At 38.1% G+C, this 24,367-nt stretch overlaps 1 protein-coding gene across 2 annotated transcripts in view; it reads right to left on the minus strand.

Annotated features, from left to right (window-relative positions):
- Positions 1–2,588: 2,588 nt before the first annotated feature.
- The window catches only part of LOC127806167 (zinc finger protein BRUTUS-like), a 32,994-nt gene continuing 11,215 nt past the window's right edge, over positions 2,589–24,367 (minus strand). Inside the window, exons 3-14 of one of the 2 annotated variants that reach the window (XM_052343264.1) lie at positions 11,525–11,719; positions 11,075–11,442; positions 10,446–10,671; positions 10,007–10,175; positions 8,665–9,882; positions 8,352–8,523; positions 8,036–8,257; positions 7,822–7,959; positions 5,101–5,335; positions 4,919–4,978; positions 4,084–4,155; positions 2,589–4,001 (exon numbers count right to left, since the gene is read on the minus strand). In XM_052343264.1, the coding sequence (XP_052199224.1) occupies positions 3,864–4,001; positions 4,084–4,155; positions 4,919–4,978; positions 5,101–5,335; positions 7,822–7,959; positions 8,036–8,257; positions 8,352–8,523; positions 8,665–9,882; positions 10,007–10,175; positions 10,446–10,671; positions 11,075–11,442; positions 11,525–11,719 (3,213 nt within the window). In that variant the 3' untranslated portion in view covers positions 2,589–3,863. The remainder of the gene's footprint in view (positions 4,002–4,083; positions 4,156–4,918; positions 4,979–5,100; positions 5,336–7,821; positions 7,960–8,035; positions 8,258–8,351; positions 8,524–8,664; positions 9,883–10,006; positions 10,176–10,445; positions 10,672–11,074; positions 11,443–11,524; positions 11,720–24,367) is intronic. The other variant, XM_052343265.1, reaches the window with a different exon arrangement.

The following is a 24,367-nucleotide window of genomic DNA, read 5'->3' on the forward strand; positions in this document are numbered from 1 at the left end:
AATGGAGAGTTTTTGTGTGCGTTTGGTAGGGTTTTGAAGAGTCGTATGAGAGCAGAGTCAGGCGGTCTGGCTGAGCGTTTAAAGCTTCGGTTGAGGCCTCTCGGTGTTTCTTTCAGGCATTCAACTACGCCATTTGGATCGACTAAGGGAGAGGATAATCGAGGTACAAAAAGCATGAAACGCCGGTGTGCCGGAGTTAGGGAAGAAGGCCGAAGCGTGGCCTTCACATTTAGAAGTGATCAGACGTTTAGATTCAAATTTTTGTTGTTGTATAGGCACTAGAAAAGCTACTTCTGGATATATTTTCCAGTTAGTGAAAGAGGTGTTGTGTCTTGGAGAAGAATAAAATAGACTATAATTGCTTCTATTATGGAAGCTTAATTTGTTGGTTTGTATGAGACTACTGCACAAGCGTTATGGATAAGAAACTTTATTTTGAGGCCAAATGTTGTTAATTCAATTGCAAGACCAATATTGATATATTGTGAAAACTCAACTAAAACGTTATTTTTTAAGAGGGACAAAATGGAAGTCATAGCAAGCACATTGATATAAAGTTTCTTGCTATAAGAGATCACGTAAAGAAGCATGAAGTGGATATCTATCCTGTGAATACTAAGCTAATGATTATAGATCTTGTAACCGAAGAATTGTCGGCAATATTGTGTAAGAGTCATGTGGAGCATATGAGAATCAGTAGTTCATACTGTCTATGATATGTTTTGTGGTTAGAATTACTTTTGTTTTTTAAAAATAAAGTCCCTTTCATTTTGTGCACATAAATATGAATGGATTAAGTGTAGTTGACCCTATAAATGAATTGTACTAGCTCATTTCTAAAATATTTTGGCTTATAAAATGATCATTTGGAAGGTGTTATACAATGTAATATGGAGTGGGAAGTATTCTGTTAAGATAGTACAACTGCTATAATTCAAGCATTACATCTTTTATACGAGTAAGAATGTTATGACTAAAATTGACAAAGCATTTGTTAATCTAGATATATATTGAAAAATGTGAAATATAAAAAGCATTTCGGACAAAAGTGTTTTTTATTGTATTTCTTAAATTTTTTTAAAATAAGTCACACAACTTCTTATCTTAAATTTTCAAGATAAATTTATCCCTTCATTCTCTTTAGATAATTTATTTTAAACTTTACATATAAGTTATCCTAATAGAAATTTATCTTACTCATTTTAACAAACTCTACCTTAATAAATAGCCATATCAAGCTTATCACATATTGTCAATGTTTTGGTGTTTGTGCCATATAAACCTTATATGTATAATATTTTCGTATGATCTATTTGTCATAACTCCAAGTAAATGCAAATATTAGAAAATGTGATAGGTTGCTCTCACATTATTGTGGCAGGTGATGGGTCACTCCCATGATTTCTTTCGATAGTTTCTAGTCATACAAATATATACTTATTGTGCTTAATTTCTTGATGGAATAAATGCACATAAGTTATGGAATGCAATGAGTCCCTAGTCTAGACTATGACTTCCCCGTCAAGCTTATCTCCTCTTGGAATTTCATAAGAGATTGGAAGACTTTATTGAGAGGCATTTTTTACCATTTTGCTCTTTGAACAACTATGTCTAGAGGTAATTTCTTTTCTTTTTTTTGGTTTCATTGCAGATTAGCAAAATCGTCATATTTATTTTCAATCACAAGTCCAGATTTAATTATCAAGAAGCACATTCATAATCCACATTCTACTCATTTAAAAACAGAACGATATTTGTGTTTAAAAATGAAAGAAAAGATTGAAGGTTTGCTTTTTCTAAGGTTTGAATCAAAATGAAATCGTGGGCTTTCCAAGGAGATAGGCTATAAGGTAAAGTATTTATTATTAACTGTTCTAACTTAAAAAGAAGGATCGAAAAAGAAAAATCTTAAGGTTCGTACCAATGGTTCTCTACGGCCTTTCCTTTGCATCTGGATCTACTATCAATTCAACAGTATTGGTTTAATAATTTTTAGGTCATCTGTGTTTGAACTGCTGCTTTCATTCTTGTCTGAGTGGTAAACAGGGTGTGAAGTGGGTGAGACCTTTGCCCTAGTTGCTGGCTTTCTTGCTCCCTCTCCCTTCCTTTGAGGGAGACTTCGATTTCAAGGAAATGGATGAACTAAGCTTCGTGCCAGAGTCTCAACCAACCAGAGTTTCTAAGTATTCTATTCCTATGGAACCTATATCAAACAAACACGCGCTCTCTGCTAGCAGGCTAAATTGACACACCTTTCAAGCCAAAGTGATTTAAGCTTTACTCACGTTTCAATATGGAATTCTAATTTCGTAGTTTAATCAGTGCAACAAAATTAAAGTTCTAATTATTTTATTAATACAAAATTACTCCTGAATTTCAGTTATTATGTTTAATGAAATTCAATAAATAGACTGAATATATTATGTACAACAACAATAACAATATATTCGACCTTTATTCCACTACGTGGGTTGACTACATAAATTCTAGATTTTTATATATTTTTTATCTTTTATCATATCTTCATTAAGACTCATACATTTCATATCAAATTTTAATATCTTTCCTAAAGTCTTTTTAGGTCTGCCTTTACTTTTTTTTTTTTTTTACTAATTGTTTCATTTCATCAACTCTCATCACATGAGTGTCTCTTGAACTTTTCTCACATGACTAAACTATCTTACTCTAATTTCTTTCATTTTCTCCTCGATTGACACTACTCATATCTTATTATGAATAACATCATTTTTAATTTTATCTTTTTTTGTATGACCGCATATTCATCTTAATATCCTCATCTCCGCTATGCTCATTTTTTGCTCATGCTAGTATTTGACTGCTTAACATTCTGAAACATACAACAAAACTGATTTTATAACTATCCTATAGAATTTTTCTTTCAATTTTAATGAGATTTTACTATTATATAATACTCCCAATGCATTTCTCCATTTTAATCAACATGCCTTAATTCTATGCGTGACATCCTTGTGAATTTTTTCATTTTTTTGAATCATTGATCCCAAATATCGAAAATAATTTTTTTTATATGATTTGATCTTCCAATTTTATTATAACATCATTCACTCTTGTATTCTTATTAAATTTACATTCTATATATTCTGTTTTCTTCTACTTAATTTAAATCTCTTAAATTCTAAATTGTTTCTCCACAACTCAAAATTAGTGTTCACTTCTCTTTTATTTCATCCACCAACACTATGTCATCTACAAATAACATACACCATAACACCTCTGCAATATTAAGCAATCGATTTTATCTTTCATATGTTCTCTACAGAATAAATAACACCTAGCATACATACTCTTGAATTGTAGAATAAATATTAAGTAGCAAAAATAACATAAGTAGCCGTTACATACATACATAATTATGACACTTATCATTAAACAACTAAAATATGATCTCAACATTTTGCCTCTGAACTGAAGCCTTGCAATTCGCAACAAAGAAAGAAACCATTAGTTAAAACACCGAACTGCAAAGGAACCGAGCGCAAAATGTTACGATTGAAATTTAATCCACATCATCATAACGTCTACGACTAATTGGTACTCAAAACATACTCATTTGCCCTAAAATTAATTTGTATCGTTGTATTCAAGGGGTAAGAGTTGAACGGCGCAACATTTTTCTAAAACTGCCGATATTTCTTCTAAGTTCAAGACTAGGTGCACAATATACTGGTAATCATTATCCCTATATAATGCTCAAACAGATCCGTACCAGACGGGGAGACCAACTAATAGTTTTGTTGGATTATATTCTCCCAAAAAAGCATAGTTGGTAGAGGCACATGGCATTTACACACCTGAGCCATACCAAGTAAACTGTTCTTGAGCTAACTCGATGTCAAACAATTGGAACTCGAGTCAATCTTGATTACTCTGGTATTATATGATCTGCAATACCCACATTTATGGTATAGCCAATGAAACCGTGACGTTCCCTTCTTACCACAGTCATTGCACAATATATCCTAGATAACCAACAATGTCAGTAATTTAAAATCCAACTTAAAAGTACCTCAAGAATAAGAGTGCTTAGAGCATAAAGTTTACCTGACACCGATCCCTGTATTCTTCAGGGAGCTCCTCAGAAGCCAATAAGGCATCAAGCATGCCAAAGTACACCTGAGGAATGCATAAACTATATAAAATTCTCTAATTAGATTTGTCAAACCATAGGCATTAAAATGATTCCTTAACTCTTCCCCCTTCTAGTTGTTGACTGAAATGACACCATTTCACCCCTCTATTGGCATATAAAATGACTAGTTCTGAGCAACATGCTAGCAGCAGGTGTATATTCCATTTAGACGGGTGAAAAGTAAAGGCAAGCCCTTTCTCTTCCTCAACCACAGAGTCATGAACTTTTGATTAGACAAAGATGTACCAGATACTTCTGAGAGTCCAAACAAGTACAAGTCTCCCAAACTTGATACCGAGTGAAATATTTCAACCCATTTGATAGGAATCTGAATTTTGTCTCACATATTAATGGCAGAAATTTGGATTATGTAGTTTTTCACATGCACAATTACGTCAATGTTTTATAATTTTTAGAAGGCATTTGAACACTAGGCATTTGGTGTCCCTGACAGGAAAAAAAGATAATGGAATAGTAAAGACAGAAAGAAATACTTAAAACAATAAAGATAGAAAACAAAATCCTTGACATAGGCCAAGGTGTACTGCATTCAAGAAAAAGTGAACTACTCAAACAACATATTCTCAGTTAGACATCAATGCACTACGTTTTCCATATATAAAGAGAAAAAGAATATACTGGTTTCACCGGAGACAAAATGAGTTTTCAATGAATATACAGAGAAAGCAGTATAAATGAAGATAGGTAAAATACACTTCAGGTTAGAAAGGAACATGGTCCACTTACCGACATGTCTCCCAAAGATTTGCTACAAATTGGACATATGTAGTGAGTGCAAGTGTATGCCTGTCAAAATAGAACAGATGGTAAGGCATCAAGCATTAGATTGAGGACTGTTTTTCCTATCGTTAAAGACCAAAGCAAATGTAAATAAACAAAACAGGAACATTAGCAAATAAAAAATAGACCTGAAAGCAAGCTGAGTGCATAAAATGACCACAAGGAAGAGCTCTGACAGATTCACTGGATGTAAACAGAAAATCACAGCATATGGGACAGTTTGTTTCCAGACCTTTCTCCCTGCACTTATGGTCTGCTAACTTCATGGCTAGGCAACAATTGCAGGTCATACAATGAAAGAAGTCAATGCCAAGCCCATTTCCAAGACGGCATAAATTACAAAAAGGGCAATGGTAAATTGTCCTGTAATGAGAAAAAATAAATGAATAAAAAGTGGAGAAAAGGAAGAAAATATCATAATTTTACTTCAACAGAAGTTGCTGTATCATCATAATGGGGGGGGGGGGGGGGAAGAGTTAAAAAAGGATTCAAAATGCCATAAGTTAGTTAAACAGAAGTTATAAGTTGGGAGATCATCACAAGAGAACATAATATAAATGGAAGAGAATATCATAATTTCATCAACAGTTGTGCATATATTGGCATATTATCACAACTGAATTTAATTGATCCTAAACACCAGCAAGAGTTTCACCATCTTCAGTTTGTCATGGATACAAATACTTGATTGTTAGCTATCCCACACCCCAGCCCATCTTGTAGGTGGCTGACTACGAAAAATACTACATACACGAAAGACCATAAATTTTTTATTTCATCTTTTATTTTTTCTCCTTGTGGGTCTACCATGCTGGTACATAAAATATGTTGTGCCTTACTAGATCTAACTCAAGCCAATCTTATGATTGATGAGTCACTGCAGCAGCCATTGCAGCCATGAGACTCTGGGAATAATTGAAGTGGGGGACGAAGCACTCCAATTATCAGAACGGCAGTTAGGATGAAGAAAAGGCCTCAGCAGTACTTGGATTGAAGAAGGGCTGAAGGATTCGTGAGCCGGAGTTTTAGTCAGATCAGTAGCTGGAATAGCTAGCTGTGGTTATGATCACATAACAAAAAAACGACTAAGACTGACCTTTTTGTTTGACAATTGAAGTGGTTATGGTCTAGAAAGCTTGATTAGTTAGGAATGTTAATTCAGTTGTTTGTTTAGTTAGTTATGGCAGCGCGACAGCATTGTAAAAAAGGGGAAATCCTTTGTATTGAAGAACAAGAAATGAATACAGATCCTCTTCTATTTCTCCTAGAACTCTGTCCCTTATCCTTCAATTCTGCATTTCCTTCTCCTGCTCCTCTTTCTTTACTCTCATTTTAGATCTGTGTGTAACCATTGTCTCAAAGGAGCTGATCACTGGTTCTTCTCCAGTGATTGCAACTCTTTATCAGTTTACCTACCAAGTTCTAATTTGAATCATGTGTAGATCTCAATTTCAGTATCATGAGTATTGAGGCATGGGAAAGTTCTCCACAATTTGCTTGACGTGATAGCTCTTAAAGAAGAACATGGATAGCAACAGGAATGACCATGATCCATGTTCTACAATTTCATAGAAAAGAAACTATATATTGATGAAAGAATTTAGCAGATCTTTGATGAATAAAACAAATATTACCAAGTAGTTATAACTAACTTTCAACTTGATATGCATGGATAAAGATGGTTATATGTTTAAAATTTGTGTAACCAACTCCACCTAGTGGGATAAAAGCTTGTGATTGCTGTAGTTGTATCCATAAAGGAGAGATACCTAATGACGTGTGAGACGGGTGTTGATGTGCAACAGAATACGACACCTTTGTAAAAGTTGTCCATGCTTCTTAGACTTAGAGCCCAAAAAAAACTTTTCCATGATTTACACATGATATCATCATTTGATGTTTTCACTAATGAAACACCTCATTTTTTATGTGCAGGAGTTTACCATGGTGACTTGTTATAATTGAAAGCTAGTTAAGGATCTCATAAAATTAACCAGCACACATGAATGCATGCAAAACAATTTAAAAGATAATTTGCTCAGGGTTAGCATCACTTGCAAATTTATTCCAATCACCAGCATGAAATGCATGATTCACAGCTTCAACAAGTCATGAGAATGCATGGTCATCCACAAAATAAAGCATAAAAAAGAAATTTATATTTTCAAGGTTTCCCTAAACCTCTGTTGGTAATCTGAATTTTAATTGTATATTGATATTGTATATTGTTTATGATATGAGGAATTCTAGTTATATAGTGAAAACTGTTAAATTTAACTCAATTTGTTTTTTTTTTTATTTTTTTCTAGGTACTCAATTACTTTTCAGGCAAGAAATTTGATTCCATAGCAATAACATTCTCCAAGTTTAAAACTTAGTTGCGAAGCATATGACGGCATTGATGTGTTTCTGTCAATAGGTTGCCTGCCTACAATTTCTAGACAGAACTTTGATGGCTTAAAACCAAGGATCTGCTTCACAGGTGGGAAAAGCAAATTATTAGGGCACTTTCTTCAGTTTAGACAAGTATGAACATAATCCCACAAAAATAGCACCAAGTAACAAAAAGGAGTAATACTTGTTTGACCATGAAACTCGTTGATGGGTTCATGAAACCAGATTAGGCACTCACAGTAAGTCCAGTTCCTGTTTATTATAGGCTGTAGTCCATCGAAAATCGGTGGATATAATCATTTTTTTATATTTTTTTAGTGGCTGTGCAATCAGAACTCACATCTTTGTATTTACTAAAGAAGAATGTCAGGATTCAAACCAACATTCATAGTGGTAACAGTATCTACAGATGATATATGGGAGAAATATAGATGCTCTAACCAACGCTATATCACCTTTCATTGTCAAAAAATTTGCAAATATTGCAATAGTATTTCGCCATTGAGAGACCATTGCAAGAAGGCGTTGTGCAATTTGGTCCGACAGACTGAATTTTCAGGCATTGCATGCACATCATTTCAGATGTAGCCTTTCTGCAAATAAATTGACATGATATCAAGCACGAAAGATTTCAAAATGAATAAAGCATGAAAAGCAGAAAATTCTAACCTGTCCATTGTATGGTCACTGACTTTGTCATGGCAGAACCTACAAGTAAATAATTTGCCACAGCAAGCAGCAAGAAGTTTGCAGTTTCTTTTGTAGTGTTCACACCCAAAAATATGTTTTCCTGGATTGTTGAAAGATGGAGAGAATCCAATAAGATCTTTATTATTTGAATTTTCTTCTATTGTTGCTTGAGGTAACTTTTGCTGAGCAGCTATCCAGCGACTATCAAAACCAGTCAACGATTTGGAATCAGTAAGATACATTATCTAAAAATAATACTAACAACATTTCCCAAGTTAGTTGTGACAACAGAAACCTGGTCATAAGATTTTGAATTAGATATGCTTTTCTTCTTGGATCAAGAGTTGAATCCTGAGAAACCTTTCGTATCTCTGATTCAAGCTCATTTTGATTCATCCGGAAAATGTCATTCCAGCCAGGCTTGAAAGTATTATCACTTTGGTCAAGGGCATCATGGACATCAGTGCCTAAGAAAACACAGTTTCAGACACATGAGAAAAGATCTGTGCACATGCATATTCACTAATTAGATTATATAAGAAATAACAAATAACATAGAGGTCAGCAGTGAGTGTACACAAGCAAAAAGTACTGACAAATATATGAACCTTGTGACATGCGATTATCTGATGTTGCAGCCTGTGAAGATGAAGGTGAAGTTCCTTCCCACCATTCATTGAGCCACTCAGTGAACATTGTGTTTTTGGTAGCTTGCTTCCATGTTTCCATCATTTTATTCTGCTCATCCTGTGTGAGAGCAGATGTAACCCAGGGTAACATTGATTGCAAAACTTCCGCACCAGTAGTACCAATTATACAACCAACAATTTTCTCCTGCTCCTCAACAGAAAAATGCCTACCAAATAAAGGCCAGAGCTCATGTTCTTCTCGGAAAATATGCTGATCCAGTGTGACTCGAATGGATTTGCACATTCCTTGAATCTTCGTGGCAAGCGCAATGTATTTTCTCAAACTTTCGTTACCATCATAAAAACTAAAGCTTTTTCCACTTGTACCCCCAGTCACATGCACACTAAGTTGAGCAAGGTCAGAAAGTGCAGATGCAATATCCTCAAATAGTTTTTCTTCTTGCTTATGGTCTAAGGTATAGGAGTGGCTAACATTGTGAAGGGTTTCTTTTGATTCTAATGCTGGGAACACTATGTCATCCTCTGCATTACTATGAGCTTTGTATAAGCCCCACAATAAGCAAAATCTTCCATTGAACTGCCTGAGGAAAGCTTCATCACAATCACTAAGTTTTCCAGATTCAACATCTAGAAACTCCAAATCTTTGCGGATAGCTTTGTGAAATTTAAATATGTTATCAATGGGTCTTGTTGTTGCATAGCCACCATGGGCCAGGCTTATACCTGTTTCCCAGTTGAAAAGACTGGAGTTAAGAGAAGGTGCCAGAGGACTGAATGATAAAGAACGCAAAGATTTTGCTGCAGCCAGAGAACTCATCCCCCGACTATTGGTATTCACTCCTAATCCAGGAACACAACAGGACTCATTATGACAAGATAGTTTCTCACTCTCTGCAGTTCCAGAAGGATTATAAGCCCCACATTTTTCCCATGACATTGAGTCTTCATGCTTGACTGGTTCCCTGTGATCATCAGGCCGAATAAAAGTAACATTTTCCTTGGTGTAAAACGAAGAGGAGCAAGGGCAAGATGGTTTATTAACATATTTTCTGGTTTCAATAACTGCTTTTGCAGGACAATTGCCTGTTGCACTGGAAGATAAACAAACATCCCTTGTGTGGCCTTTGCATGCCCAACCAGAGAAAAGTGTAACCAGTGCAGTGTCTGATGCTGGAGCTGCATCAGATACCGTGGATGTGTCAGAAACAGGCAAAAGAAGTGCATACCTGTTGACAAACTATGACCCATTGTCCAGAAGCAATAATATATTTTAACAGAAGCAGAAGGATATAAATAGAACCTGCCAAATGCATATTGTGGAGGAAAGACCTTGCTTCTTCTTCACTAAGTGATCCAACTAACCAGGGCAGGACACACTCTATCAGCCTCAAAGGCATCACACACAAACTTTGGTAAAGAAGTTCCCGCTGGCGTTTGGGGCTAAAATGCTTTCGCGCAACTGGAAGAACCTATGAGATAAATATACTTAGTAGATGCTTTTTAGGGATGGCTAGAGGTCCTTAACTGCAAGTTTCAAATTGTCATTGGAGCCAAAAACAGTAACATAATCCCAAGCAGAATTGCACAAGATCAGGTCCAAAGCAATGAAGAAAATATAAGATTCCATGCCCCACCTAGCAAGCTAAGTTGCAATCATATGAGATCTAGCAACACTCAAATTTTACATTAACTCTTTGAGGAAGTAAAACAAATTACATGCTGGAAAAGTAAAAACTCACCTGAGCTTCCTCATTCTGGAAATGTTTCTGTATGGTGTCCATTATCTGATCAGCATGCGAGCAGAGCTTGATATAGAACTCAGCAGAAGACAAGTTGGCTCCATCACTCTCGATACTTTCTATCAAGCATCTAATGTTGTCAAACTGAATTTCTTCTTCTGCATGCTCCTGGGCAAAACAGAGTTCTGCATCTAAAGCAGGGAATATAACTTTGTCCTCAGCAACACTGCAGTCTCGGTGAAAAGAGAAACTCATCATATAGAAGTGGTCATAGTTGAGGAACTACCATTGCAATTTCAAGACATTCTTACAATTTCCATTATTTTATGTTCCATGGGGAAATCAAATGCAAAGTGTGTGTGCGTGTGTGCACGCACCTGCGCATGTGTAACTAGTCCATAAAGGAAGATAGCAGGATTAAAAATTTACAACTTTTGGTCTTTGTTTAGTAGGTTATTCTTCACATACTGAAAAAAGTAGGTTCTTCTTCTTAATTGGACCAGAAGCTCAAATTCAATTAATATATTAGATCATCTTCCAGATTCCAATGCAATGATAAGCATGGTAAACAATGTATTCAAAGAAAATTATTAAATCCAGAACCATCAAGAAAACAGTACAATCTACACCTGTGAAAGATACAAACTTCTGCGATGAAGTGCAGCCTCTCATTGAATGCAGATAAATCAGAAAAATCTCCTGACAACTGTATCCTCCTTGCTGCTTCAGCTATATCAATCAATTCTGTTTTTATAGCCTTATGCCAATGCAATATTTCATCTACTGGATGGACCAGAGTAGACTCCTCAAGTTTGTAGTTTAGCTCCAAATATTTTCTCCTACAAGTCCTGGAAGATTCACAGGTACAACTGGCTCTCTTGGTTGGACTAGTAAAGAAGAGAGCTTCGCAATCTAGAGAATTTTGGTGACTAGAATCATCTTCACAATTTTTACGTTTGCCATTGGTTTTTACTCCATCCATCCAGGTAAATATAACCTTAAATTCAAAGAAAATAAGGTTAGCTAAAACAGAATTTAGAACGATTCCAAGCATACAGTGCAATGTTGATGGATCTCACTTGTTGAAGAAGCTTCTCTTCTGGTATTATTTTGCTCAAGCATTTGCGCATATCTTGGCACTCATCAGAGGAAATAGAAGAAGAAAGCCATGGCAGGAACTCTGCCATCATACGTACAGGAATGCTACACAAGAACTGCCATACTAATGACGCCTGCTCTTCAAATGAGAATTTCTCAATAAGCAAGGGGAAAACCTGCCAAACCCAAAGCCACTCCTTAATTGAGGACCTTAAAGTACATGCCAATTGATTGGATAGTATAAAAGGTAAGGTGGCATGTAACCCATGCATATGACAGTCTCTAGAGAATTTTTGTGGAAGGAGTTTGTAAACACCTGAAATTTTAGTAGGGATAATAACAGAAATATATATGTCTAGATAAATATAAAAGAAAATAATAATAAAGGCTGGATATGTTGTTGTTGTTGTAATAAAGAAAATAAATATACATATTTTAGAATATATATATATAAGGGGAAACGAGGTTTTCAGAAATTCAATTTGAAAATGAATCAATTAAAACCAATAGTGATAGTATATGGACAGGTAGTGGTTTAACCCCAAAAAATTGTGAATAACTACTTGTATGAATAACACATGCAAGGAGATAGAGATGCACAAGAGGGGGAGAGAAATGCTACCCCATAACAACTTAGGAAAGTGAATTAAAATTCAAAGTGAAAGAGGGTTTCCACTCACAATCTATATATATATATATATACACAGCCACCTAGACCAACTCACAGCTCACACTGACTGAAAGAGAGGAATTAGACAGAAAAGGTGCAAGATACAGACATGTACTCTGTGTGTGTGTGTGTGTGTGAGAGAGAGAGAGATAAGGCAACCAGCAAGGGAGAAGAACCCATCACTGGCAAGCAACAAATTATCATAGTTAAAGCCCTAAACGGTTTTTCTATCGCTTCAATTTTGTATTTATGGTGCATTACCTAGAACAAAAACCCAAATGACCACCATTCTTGATCGAACTAGAAAAGCCCTCCTCTCCTATATTTCTGCTTCATTAAGGTGATAGAAACAGAGGTTTTGATCAATTGACAGACCAATAAGTCAAAGGGGAAAGCCATTAACCCAATTATAGCTGAACCAAAGTAACTGTGGAAAAGAATACTGCTCTATATTCTCTTGTGTATTTCTGTACACTTTACATTAGAGATTAAATACAAGAGTGGATCCCAATTTAGGTAACTAATCCCAAATAATCAGGGATTAGTCAACTCAATCAAGGAAGGACAAATAAGGGAAAGGGAAACAATACAAATAGGAAAGCAGAATCTTATCCTAATAAAAGGAAACTCTGACAATAAGGAAACTCTAACAATAAGGAAAGGTATCCAGATTTCTAACGGTAACCTTGGAGCCACAACTTGATTTCAAAACCAGAACCTAAATGCACCAAACCCTCTACCTTGTTGCCTTCTAATTGCGGATTGATATCCAGTTTTGATGATGGAAAGCCCTAATTCATTGTGTGATGCAACCCCAAATCGAATATTTCAATTAATCCCATCCCAAATTGGAACCCAATTAAACTAAATTCACTTCTTGTTGCTAAATGGGCTGCAGTGCAAGCTATAATATACATTATCAATAGTACTCTCATGAAGTGGTGTATTATAATGAAATTTGTTAATTTATCAGACAAAATGTGTGCATCAATAACATGTTGAGTGCACTGAGAAGGAATCCTTGATAATTATAAACAAGCTAATTTTAGGTTAGCACAAATATTTGTAGAATTGCATCATTTAAATTACAGAAATTAGGAATATATCGGTAAATTGGAAGATTAGGAATTGACATCGAAAATTCATTTTGATTTATTGACTGTATTAATTCAATTTTGGGGGTTTTCCTGATATACCTAACTTGCATTCAGCATGGCCAATTAATTGGGGTCAGTCACTGTGAATAGGTAATTCATATTGTGGCATGGTTTTTAGTTGTTCCTTTACTATGCTCATTGATTATGCAATATTGCCATGGATTTGATGGTAATGATCCATTGGATTGTTTGGTATGAAATGTATTATTGGCACTATTGTTTGATATTTGGATTTTTCTTGTAATAAAAGTTTCAGGAGAACCTTTGGTAAAATACTATAGCTAAAGACAGTAACATTAGACTTGGTGCACCTTGATCCAATCTCAGCTAGAGGGGTGTCGCTAACCCTGTGTGTCAGCCAACACATGAATCAGTTATTTACTCAGTCACAAGCATGGCCAATGACAAAACTGTTATACAAAATCATTCTACTTTGTGTATTCCTATATGACCACAAGTATTGGTTTTTTTCATATCAAATATGAAAAACAAGAGAGATTTCTTGAAACAGAATTTTATTGTTTTAAAATGCAGAATAAGTTTTCTTGCATGATTCAAAAGAAAAGTTTTCTTCCATAAAACTCATGCATATTGCTTGTCCTGATTCCATCATGGTATATGTTGTCTATTAGTGGAAATATAGAAGCTGCCGAAGATAAGAAAGCCAAAATTCAAGGATATAGAAGCTGCCGATTTGATGAAGATAAGGAAGCCTAAATTCTAGGAAGGATAAAGAGATAAAAGGAGAAGAAGATAAGTCAATTGCATTCCTAAAAATAAGAGATAGTTAGTTTGTACTTTAAATAGTTTAAATATCTTATAAATAGAGTAAACTTCTATAGAGAGTAGGTATCTTATATTCATGTATTTATACTCCTTGGCCGAGTGAATAAGATTAAGTTCTTCTTTTCTCTCGAATATTTTTTACATAGTATCAGAGCAAGTTTATTTTCCTTCTGATTACCAAACCCTAGAGAAGTAGAAGCCGATCAGTCGTTACCCAACCACCCTCTACCTAGAATCACAAGACCATTGGTTACTCACAATGGTTGGTAGAAGCAGCAACCAACCCTCCGAGATTATACCCCTACCGAACAGCAATGCTGTAACCATGGACAACAACAACATGTTTGCCATTACAGGACACAAACTTAATGGTCAAAACTATCTCCAATGGTCACAATCAGTGTTGATGTTCATATGCGGCAAGGGGAGGGATGACTACTTGACTGGAAGCACAACCAAACCGGGAGAAACAAAACCAGGGTTTGAGACTTAGAAGTCCGAAAACAACATAGTGATGTCTTGGCTCATCAACTCTATGACAACCGAAATAGGTGAGAATTTCCTCCTTTATAACTCTGCACAAGAAATTTGGGAGGTTGCTAAAGAAGCATACTCTCATATTGAGAATACTTCAGAACTATTTGAGATAGAAAGCATGCTTGATGATCTAAAACAAGGAGATTCTCACGTTACACAGTACTTAAACTCCTTAAATAAGTTTTGGCTTCAATTGGATAAGTGTGATACTATCCAATGGAAGTGTACAGATGATTCAGCAAGATATAAGAAGATTGTGGAAGAGAAGAGGCTATACAAGTTTCTTATAGGTTTGAATAAAAACCTAGATAGAGTGAGAGGAAGAATTCTTAGTACAAAGCCCTTGCCTAGTCTTAGAGAGGCGTTTGCAGAAGTACGAAGGGAGGATAGCCGGATGAAGGTCATGCTAAAACCTACCAATCCAGCCTTGGAGCAATCAGCCTTAATCACTCGAGGGAGTCATCAAACCTCATCTAAACAAAAAAGGGGGCATCCTTGGTGTGATCATTGTCACAAAACAGGACACACCAAAGAAACCTGCTGGGAAATCTGTGGGAAGCCACCTGATTGGAAGCCAGCACATGAAAGAAAAAGTAAAGGATCTCTAGCCTCAATCGAAGAGACAACTGCAGCTTCATCACCTAATGCTTTCAGCAAAGAACAAATGGAATGGCTTCAAAATATGTTTGACAAAGCCCAGATCACTCAGTCTCCTACTTTGGCATCCGGTTCTATAGCTCATAAAGGTAACTCTCTCCATGCCTTGACTGCTAAAGGTAATTTTTCGGCTGTTTGGGTTGTTGATTCAGGGGTTTCGGATCATATGACTGGAAATAACAATCTCCTAACTGGATTTCAACCATGCCAACAAGATTGGGTGGTAAAAATCGCTGATGGATCACTATCACAGGTTGCTAGAGTGGGTTCAATGGTTGTTTCTACAGATCTAACTTTAAACTCAGTACTTCTGGTGCCAAATTTAGATTGCAACCTATTATCAGTCAGTAAACTATCAGCTGATCATAATTGTGTGGTTAAATTCTCACAAAATCAGTGTGTATTTCAGGATCAGATTTCGAGAAGGACGATTGGCAATGCTAAGGCATGTTTGGGACTATACATCCTTCAAGAAACTACTTCCAACAATAAACTTGCTCCGATCAGCAAGTATTCCTCCTCTAGAGCCTCTAATTATCTATCTAATTTTCATTCCAGCAATAATAGTGCAATTATGTTATGGCACTATAGACTTGGATATCCAAATTTTGTGTATCTTCGAATGTTATTTCCCTCATTATTTAAGAATCAAGATCCACATATGTTGCAATGTGAAGTTTGTTAATTCTCTAAATATATTCAAAATACTTATCATAGACAACCCTATACTCCATCTTACCCTTTTTCCTTGGTTCATAGTGATGCCTTCTAGGGTTAAAAACATTACTAGGGCCTGGTGGTTCATCTCATTTGTTGACGATCATACCCTTCTTACTTGGGTATTTCTCATGAAAGATAAATCTAAAGCTGGTTCCATATTCCAAATGTTTCATTTAATAGTGCAAAGACAATTTAATGCCAAAATTCAGATCCTAAGGTTTGATAATGGCAAAGAATATTTTAACTCTATTCTTGGTCATTATCTCTCCTAACAAGACATTATACATCAAAGCTCATGTGTTGATATCCCACAACAAAATGGGGTTGCTGAACGGAAGAACCAGCACCTTCTAGAAGTGGCAAGATCCCTATTGTTCTCTACCAATGTTCCTAAACATTTTTGGGGTGAAGCCATTGTTACAGCCACCTACCTTGTTAATGGAATGCCCTCACGCATCCTCAAGCACAAAACCCCTAGCCAACTTCTCCTAACTACCTTTCCTCACACTCGGATGTCATGTGTCACGAGTAGGAGGGGTGCTAATGTAATAAGGGTATACTACGAGTAGTAAGTAGTGTATTAGAAGTTTGCATTGAGGAGTTGTAATTTGTTTGTTGCCGCTTTAGGAGTAGTACATTCCCAGCAACGACATTCTGTTACGCACATGGGTTGGTGATTTGGCTTTATAAGCAGCTGTCCAACTCACCAGTGATTATGAATGAATATTCCTAGAAGTTTCTATTCTCTCTCTCACTTTCTCTCTCATTCTCCTTGCTAAATCTCTTTCCCTTAATTGTCTCAATCACTCAACCCGGAAGCATAGTCAGCTCTTCGTATCAGAGCGGTGTTCTTGGGCGCAGGCAGAAGAAGAGAAGGATATCCATATGGCCGAAGGGACGAGGATGAAGCAGATGGAGTCTCAACTGCAGCAAATGGCTACAACAATGGCGGAGGTGCAAACAAGGATGGGGACTCTCGAATCCTCCATTGGAGCAGGGGTAGATGCTCGGATTGATCAGGCCATGGAAAGGTGGCGGGGTGAGAATCGAGAACATTCGCTCGGTTCCATAAGCAAGTGATGGAACAGATGCACCAGATTATGCGGATGTTCTCAACCCAGCAGCCGGTAAGACTTTCCCCTGACTTTCTACAAAGGGAACGGTCGGAACCCATTCTTCAAGGTGCGGGAATGGAGCGTCGACCAGTGGGAACGTCGGAAGTGGAATTTGAGACAGAAGGGACCGGCGAGAACTTAAGGGAGAGAAGAGCGAGAGCTCAAGTAGATCGTTATCAACCGAGCTTTTCGGTACCCAAACTGGAGATTCCGCTCTTCGATGGTGAAAACCCGAGATGGTGGGTAAGGAGGTGCGAACGTATGTTCACCTTGTATCAGGTGCAGGAACAGCAGAAGGTCACTTTGGCCTCGGCCTACCTGAACGACATGGCTGATGCATGGTACCAGGGGTGGCTCGCGGAGAAAGAGGGTAGCCCATGGAACGAGTTCGCCGATGACTTATGTGAAAGATTCAGAGACCGGAGTATGCGGGATATAGTCGAAGAGTTTAACAAGCTCAAGCAACTGGGAACGGTGCAGAATTACCAACTCAAGTTTGAGGAGCTGAGGTCCTTAATGATGATGCACAATCCCCATCTATCGGAAGAGTATTTTGTATCGAGTTTTATTAGTGGCTTGGGAGAAGAAGTGAGACCCATGGTAAAAATGATGCAGCCAACGACAGTGAGGCTAGCCGCCGAGAGTGCAAGGTTGCAAGAAATGACGATTGAAGCACTGTTAAAAAAACAGCGCAACCAAGTAAAAGGAGTGATCTCTGGGGGATGGCAGCCTGGTAATAGAACTCAAGGACGTGATATGGTGCACAGTGGTAAGGGGGTCCTAGCATTGCCTCCTACAACCCCTAACCCAACGAATGGAGGAGGGTTAATGGAGCAGAGACGCCAAGCGAATCTATGTTATAGGTGCGGGGTAAATACTTTCCAGGACACAGGTGCAAACGACAAATCCTGTTATTGGAAGGAGAGGAGGAGGAAGGACTCGCGGAGGAAACCTTAGAGATAGACGAAGGTGATCAAAGGGAGATCTCCTTACATGCACTAAAAGGGTTGGCTCACAGCAAGATCATTAAGGTGGAAGGGCGAGCTCATCAATGGCCACTAATGGTACTCATTGATAGCGGAAGCACCCATAGCTTCCTGGATGAGGGTATGGCAAAGAAGTTGGGATGCGAAATCTCAAATGCTCACCCCCTTTCGGTAACAGTAGCAAACGGAAATAAGGTATTGAGTCAATCCTCATGTTTGGGGTTCTGCTGGGCGATGAATGGGGAAGAATTCGTGGCAGATTTGAGGTTGTTGAGATTGGGGGGTTGTGATGTGGTACTTGGGGTTGATTGGATGAGAGGCGTGAGTCCCATTAGCTTCGATTTCAACAAGATGGAGGTGACCTTTGAGAAGGATGGAAAAAAGAGGATACTCAAAGGCAGCCAAGAAGCGGGTGTGTGCAAAATGATAACGGGAAAGAGACTTCAACGGTTGCTCAAGAGCAAGTTCTCCCAAGTAGTACAGCTATTTTCTATCTAGGCCTTGGAAGTGTTCGAGAAGGAACCAGAGCAGGGAGGAGATTTGGCCATTATAGTGAGTAGCTACTCACATGACCAGTGGAAGGTACACGAAATTAACTCTCTTAACATGCTATTATTTGAGTTCAAAGACCTCTTCTCTGAACCTAGCTCACTCCCTCCAAAAAGGTCTTGTGACCATACCATTCATCTCAAATCCAATTCAGAACCAGTGAATGTAAGGTCCTATCGTTATCCTCCTAAATAGAAAACCGAGATAGAAAGACTCATCCAAGACATGTTACAGAAGTCGATCATCCAACCCAGCCATAGCCCTTTCGCCTCTCCCGTACTACTTGTCAAAAAGAAAGATGGTTCGTGGCGATTTTGTGTGGACTATAGGCAACTCAATGCCATAACCATCAAAGACAAGTTTCCCATACCCATTGTAGAAGACTTGCTTGATGAATTGAAGCATGCATCAGTTTTCACTAAGCTGGATCTTAGAGCAGGTTATCACCAAATTCGAATGGAGCCTCGAGATATCCCTAAAACCGCCTTTAAAACTCATCAAGGGCACTACGAATTCAAGGTAATGCCCTTCGGACTCACTAACGCCCTAGCGACCTTTCAAGCATTAATGAACCAAATATTTGAACCTTACTTGCGTGCATTCATTCTAGTTTTCTTTGATGACATTCTAATCTATAGTTCCACTTTTGTTGAGCACTTAGCCCACTTGAGAACTACCTTTGAGGTTCTTCGACTCAATAAATTGTATGTTAAGGAGTCTAAGTGTTCCTTTGCACAGAGTCATGTGGAGTAATTGGGCCATATAATATCTAATGCAGGAGTCAGCACCGATCCTAGCAAGGTAGCAGCCATGGTGGAGTGGCCGAGGCCTCAAAATATCAAGGGATTAAGAGGATTTCTGGGCCTAACTGGCTACTATCGTCGGTTTGTCAAGTATTATGGAATTATCAGTAGGCCACTAACAGAATTACTGAAAAAGGATGGCTTCCAATGGAGTGACCGGGCGGAGGAGGCCTTTGACAAACTGAAAAGAGCTATGAGTGAAGTAAGTACCGACATTAGGCTTACCGGATTTTGACAAGCCATTTGTATTGGAGACGGACGCCAGCACTGTTGGAGTTGGAGCTGTTCTGGTACAAGAAGGGAGGCCCTTGGCCTTTCTTAGTAAGGCATTAGCTCCTCAGCACCTCGGGTTGAGCATTTACGAGAAGGAGCTATTGGCAGTGCTGATGGCTGTAGATAAGTGGAGGCATTACCTAGAAGGCAGTAAGTTTGTAATCAAAACAGACCATGAAAGTCTGAAATTCCTACTTCAGCAAAAATTACATATGCAATTGCAACGGAAAGGGATGACTAAGTTGATGGGATTGGATTATGTGATCCAATACCAGAAGGGGAAGGAAAACCTAGCTGCAGATGCCTTGTCAAGGTGTCATGAAGAAGGGCATTCTGCTGCTCTTACGGTGATGGTTCCAGACTGGCACCGAGAGGTGGCCTCGAGCTATGAAAATGATGAGAGTATGCAGGAGCTGCTCCAACAACTAGTGGTGGATCCTAATGCTAAACAAGGGTACACCCTGACTAATGGAATTATCAGAAACAGAGGGAGGCTGGTGATAGGCAAGGATGAAAATTTGAAGAAAAAAATTGTGGAGACACTGCACAGTTCTCCAATAGGTGGCCACTCCGGAATAGTTGCTACCTATCACAAAGTTAAGCAACACTTTCATTGGCCCGGGCTAAAAAAATATGTGATGGAATTGGTGATGAGTTGTGATATTTGTAAACGGTGCAAATCAGAATCGGTGGCTCACCCCGGGTTATTACAGCCACTAAGTATACCAGGAGAGCCTTGGGAAAGTATCTCAATGGACTTCATTGAGGGTTTACCCAAATCGGAAGGGCATGATTGCATAATGGTGATAGTGGATAGATTTACCAAATATGCCCATTTCATCGGATTGACACATCCCTACACAGCTCAAGGGATAGCTAAAGTGTTCCTAGATCAAGTGGTGAAGCTGCACGGAATCCCTAAGACTATAGTGTTGGACAGGGATAAAATTTTTACTAGCCTCTTGTGGAAGGAATGGACGGGGTTATTGGGAATCCAACTCAACATGTCAACGGCCTATCATCCAGAATCCGATGGTCAGACCGAAAGAGTAAATCAATGCTTGGAGACATACTTAAGATGTGCTTGCTTCCTACAGCCGAGGTCTTGGCACAAGTGGCTCGCATTGGCACAGTGGTGGTATAATTCCAACTACCACAACTCCATAAAGAGATCCCCTTTTGAAGCTCTCTACGGATATAAGCCAACCCTACTGCCAGACCTGGGAAATTCCTCGACAGTGGCAGCCTTGGATACTTACTTTCAACGGAGACAGCAAGCTTTCCAAACAATCAAAACAGAATTGACCAATGCTAGGAATCGTATGAAGCAGTTTGCCGATAGAAGGAGAAGTGAAAGGGAATTTCAAGTGGGAGATTGGGTCTATCTGAAGCTCCAGCCAGGCCATGTAAAAGCTCTACTCGGAAAGCCTAGTTCAAAGCTCAATCCGAAGTATTATGGTCCATTTCTGGTGTTAGCTCGAGTTGGGAGTGTGGCTTATCGTTTACAGCTACCAGATAATGCCAATATACATCCGGTCTTTCACGTATCATTGCTTAAAAAGGCAGTGGGGCAGCAAGCTGTCAATCCAGTGTTACCTCACTTTCCCGACCCAGATGACAGTCCAAAAGAACCTACAGCCCATAATTGGCAGGAGGGTTATCTACAACCAAGGGGTTCCCATCATCCAGGTGTTGGTGCAATGGTCTAATCTACACCCCGACAATAACACTTGGGAATACCTCCCAGATATTCTCAAACAATTCCCTAAGGCAGCCGGTCTTCTCAGCATTTCTTGAGGACAAGAAGGTTTTGAAGGGGAGGGTAATTGTCATGTGTTACGAGTAGGAGGGGTGCTAATGTAATAAGGGTATACTACAAGTAGTAAGTAGTGTATTAGAAGTTTGCATTGAGGAGTTGTAATTTGTTTGTTGCCGCTTTAGGAGTAGTACATTCCCAGCAACGGCATTCTGTTACGCACATGGGCTGGTGATTTGGCTTTATAAGCAGCTGTCCAACTCACCAGTGATTATGAATGAATATTCCTAGAAGTTTCTATTCTCTCTCTCACTTTCTCTCTCATTCTCCCTGCTAAATCTCTTTCCCCTAATTCTCTCAATCACTCAACCCAGAAGCACAGTCAGCTCTTCGGAAGCTGACATCAGACTCTTTCCCAACTCCCTTTAAAAATCTTTGGTTGTTGTGCATTTGTCCATGTTCACAACCACCTTCGAAGCAAGCTTGATCCTAGGTCTATAAAATGCATTTTCCTCACTACTCTCCTTATCAAAAAGGTTACAAATGCTACTCTCCCGAACTTCCGAAATTCTTCACTTCTATGGATGTAACATTCGTTGAAAATCAATCCTACTATCCCAAACCTGATATTCAAGGGGAGAACACTCAAAATAACTTTTTGGAATATCAGCTTTGGGATATCCTATCCTCACCTACTGAAAATCAGAAACCTACCAATAACCAGCAGCCTCAAGAACCAGTCCATACAGCCCCTAATTCCTCTCCCACCAAGGAATTTCAAGTTTATTCTCGAAGACAATCTAACCGGAAGGAAAGTAAGGACCAAACATGCCCTAGACCTAATCAAAAGGCTGACCTAAAAATTCAGATCCTGCAACTGGTGAGAATTCGGACACTACTTCTCTTGATGATGAGGATTTACATTGGCCCATTACTTTGAGAAAGGGAGTAAGATCATATACACATCCTATACAAAATTATATTTCATACAAGAGTCTCTCACCCAAATTCAGTGCATTTGTCTCAAATACGAAGAAAGTACAGGTTCCACACACTGGTTAATAGGCTTTTCAACACCCTAACTGGAGGAATGCTATTCTTGAGGAAATCAAGGCATTGGAGAAGAATAAGACATGGGATATTACTGATTTACCCCCCAGAAAGAACCCTATGGGCTGCAAATGGATTTTTACAGTAAAATACAAGGAGGATGGAAGGATTGACAAGTACAAGGCCCGACTAGTAGCAAAGGGGTTCACCCAATCCTATGGAATTGACTATCAAGAAACATTTTCCCCTATGGCAAAACTAAATACCATTAGGGTTTTATTGTCTCTAGTAACAAACTTGGATTGGCCCTTACATCAATTAGATGTAAAAAATGCATTTTTAAATGGTGATCTAGAAGAGGAAGTCTACATGGAAATTCCACATGGTTTTGAAACGAAGCTTACAAGAAACAAAGTATGCAACCTAAAGAGATCACTTTATGGACTTAAACAGTCCCCGAGAGCCTGGTTTGAGAGATTTACAAGGGCAGTCAAGATATATGTATATAATCAATGTCAAGCAGATCACACCTTATTTATCAAGCACTCCAAAGAAGGAAAAATTTACATTCTTATTGTCTATGTGGATGATATCATTGTTACAGGAAATGAGATTGTTGAAATCAAAAGCCTTAAGGAAGTCCTTGCAAGGGAATTTGAAATTAAAGATCTAGGAAGTCTACGATACTTCTTAGGTATGGAAGTTGCAAGGTCAAAAGAAGGGATTTCAGTCTTCCAAAGAAAGTATGTTCTTGATCTCCTAAATGAAACAGGGATGCTTGGTTGCAAACCAGCAGATACTCCTATGGAATCTACAACAAAGTTAGATGTTGGCAAAGAGAGCACACTAGTTGACAAAGGGAGATATCAAAGGTTGGTAGAAAAACTTATATACCTATCTCATATCAGGCCAGATATAGGTTTTTCTGTGAGTATTGTAAGTCAATTCATGAATGACCCCAAAAAAGAACATCTAGAAGCAGTCTATTGCATCCTCATGTACTTAAAATTAACTCTAGGCCAAGGATTAATGTTCAGGAAAACAACAAACTGAAGGATCAGAGTCTATAGTGATGCTGATTGGGCTGGATCAATCCTAGATAGAAGATCAACCTTTGGGTATTGTTCGTTTATATGGGAAAATCTAGTTACTTGGCGCAGCAAGAAACAATCAGTTGTCTCTAGAAGCAGTGCAAAGGCTGAGTTTAGAGTCATGGCTCAAGGTTTTTGTGAAGGAATATGGCTAAGAAGACTACTCCAAGAATTACAAGTAAATATGACAGAGTCAGTTCAAGTATTATGTGATAATCAATCAGCCATCAGTATTGCAAAAAACTCGGTCTATCATGATCGGACAAAACATGTGAAGATCGATAGGCACTTTATCAAAGAGAAGATAGAAGAAGGGGTGTTCAAACTATTCTACACTCCTACAGAAAATCAAGTAGCTGATATTCTAACTAAGGCCCTACCAAGAAGACTATTTGATGAATTAAGCTGCAAGCTTGGTCTCAATAACATATTCAGCCCAGCTTGAGGGGGAGTGTGGAAATATAGAAGCTGCCAAAGATAAGAAAGCCGAAATTCAAGGATATAGAAGCTGCAGATTTGACGAAGATAAGGAAGCCTAAATTCTAGGAAGGATAAAGAGATAAAAGGAGAAGAAGATAAGTCAACTGCATTCCTAAAAATAAGAGATAATTAGTTTGTATTTTAAATAGTTTAAATATCTTGTAAATAGAGTAGACTTCTATAGAGAGTAGGTA

The sequence above is a fragment of the Diospyros lotus genome, chromosome 7 (assembly GCF_014633365.1).
Source record: "Diospyros lotus cultivar Yz01 chromosome 7, ASM1463336v1, whole genome shotgun sequence".
In the NCBI taxonomy this organism is placed as follows: Eukaryota; Viridiplantae; Streptophyta; class Magnoliopsida; order Ericales; family Ebenaceae; genus Diospyros; species Diospyros lotus.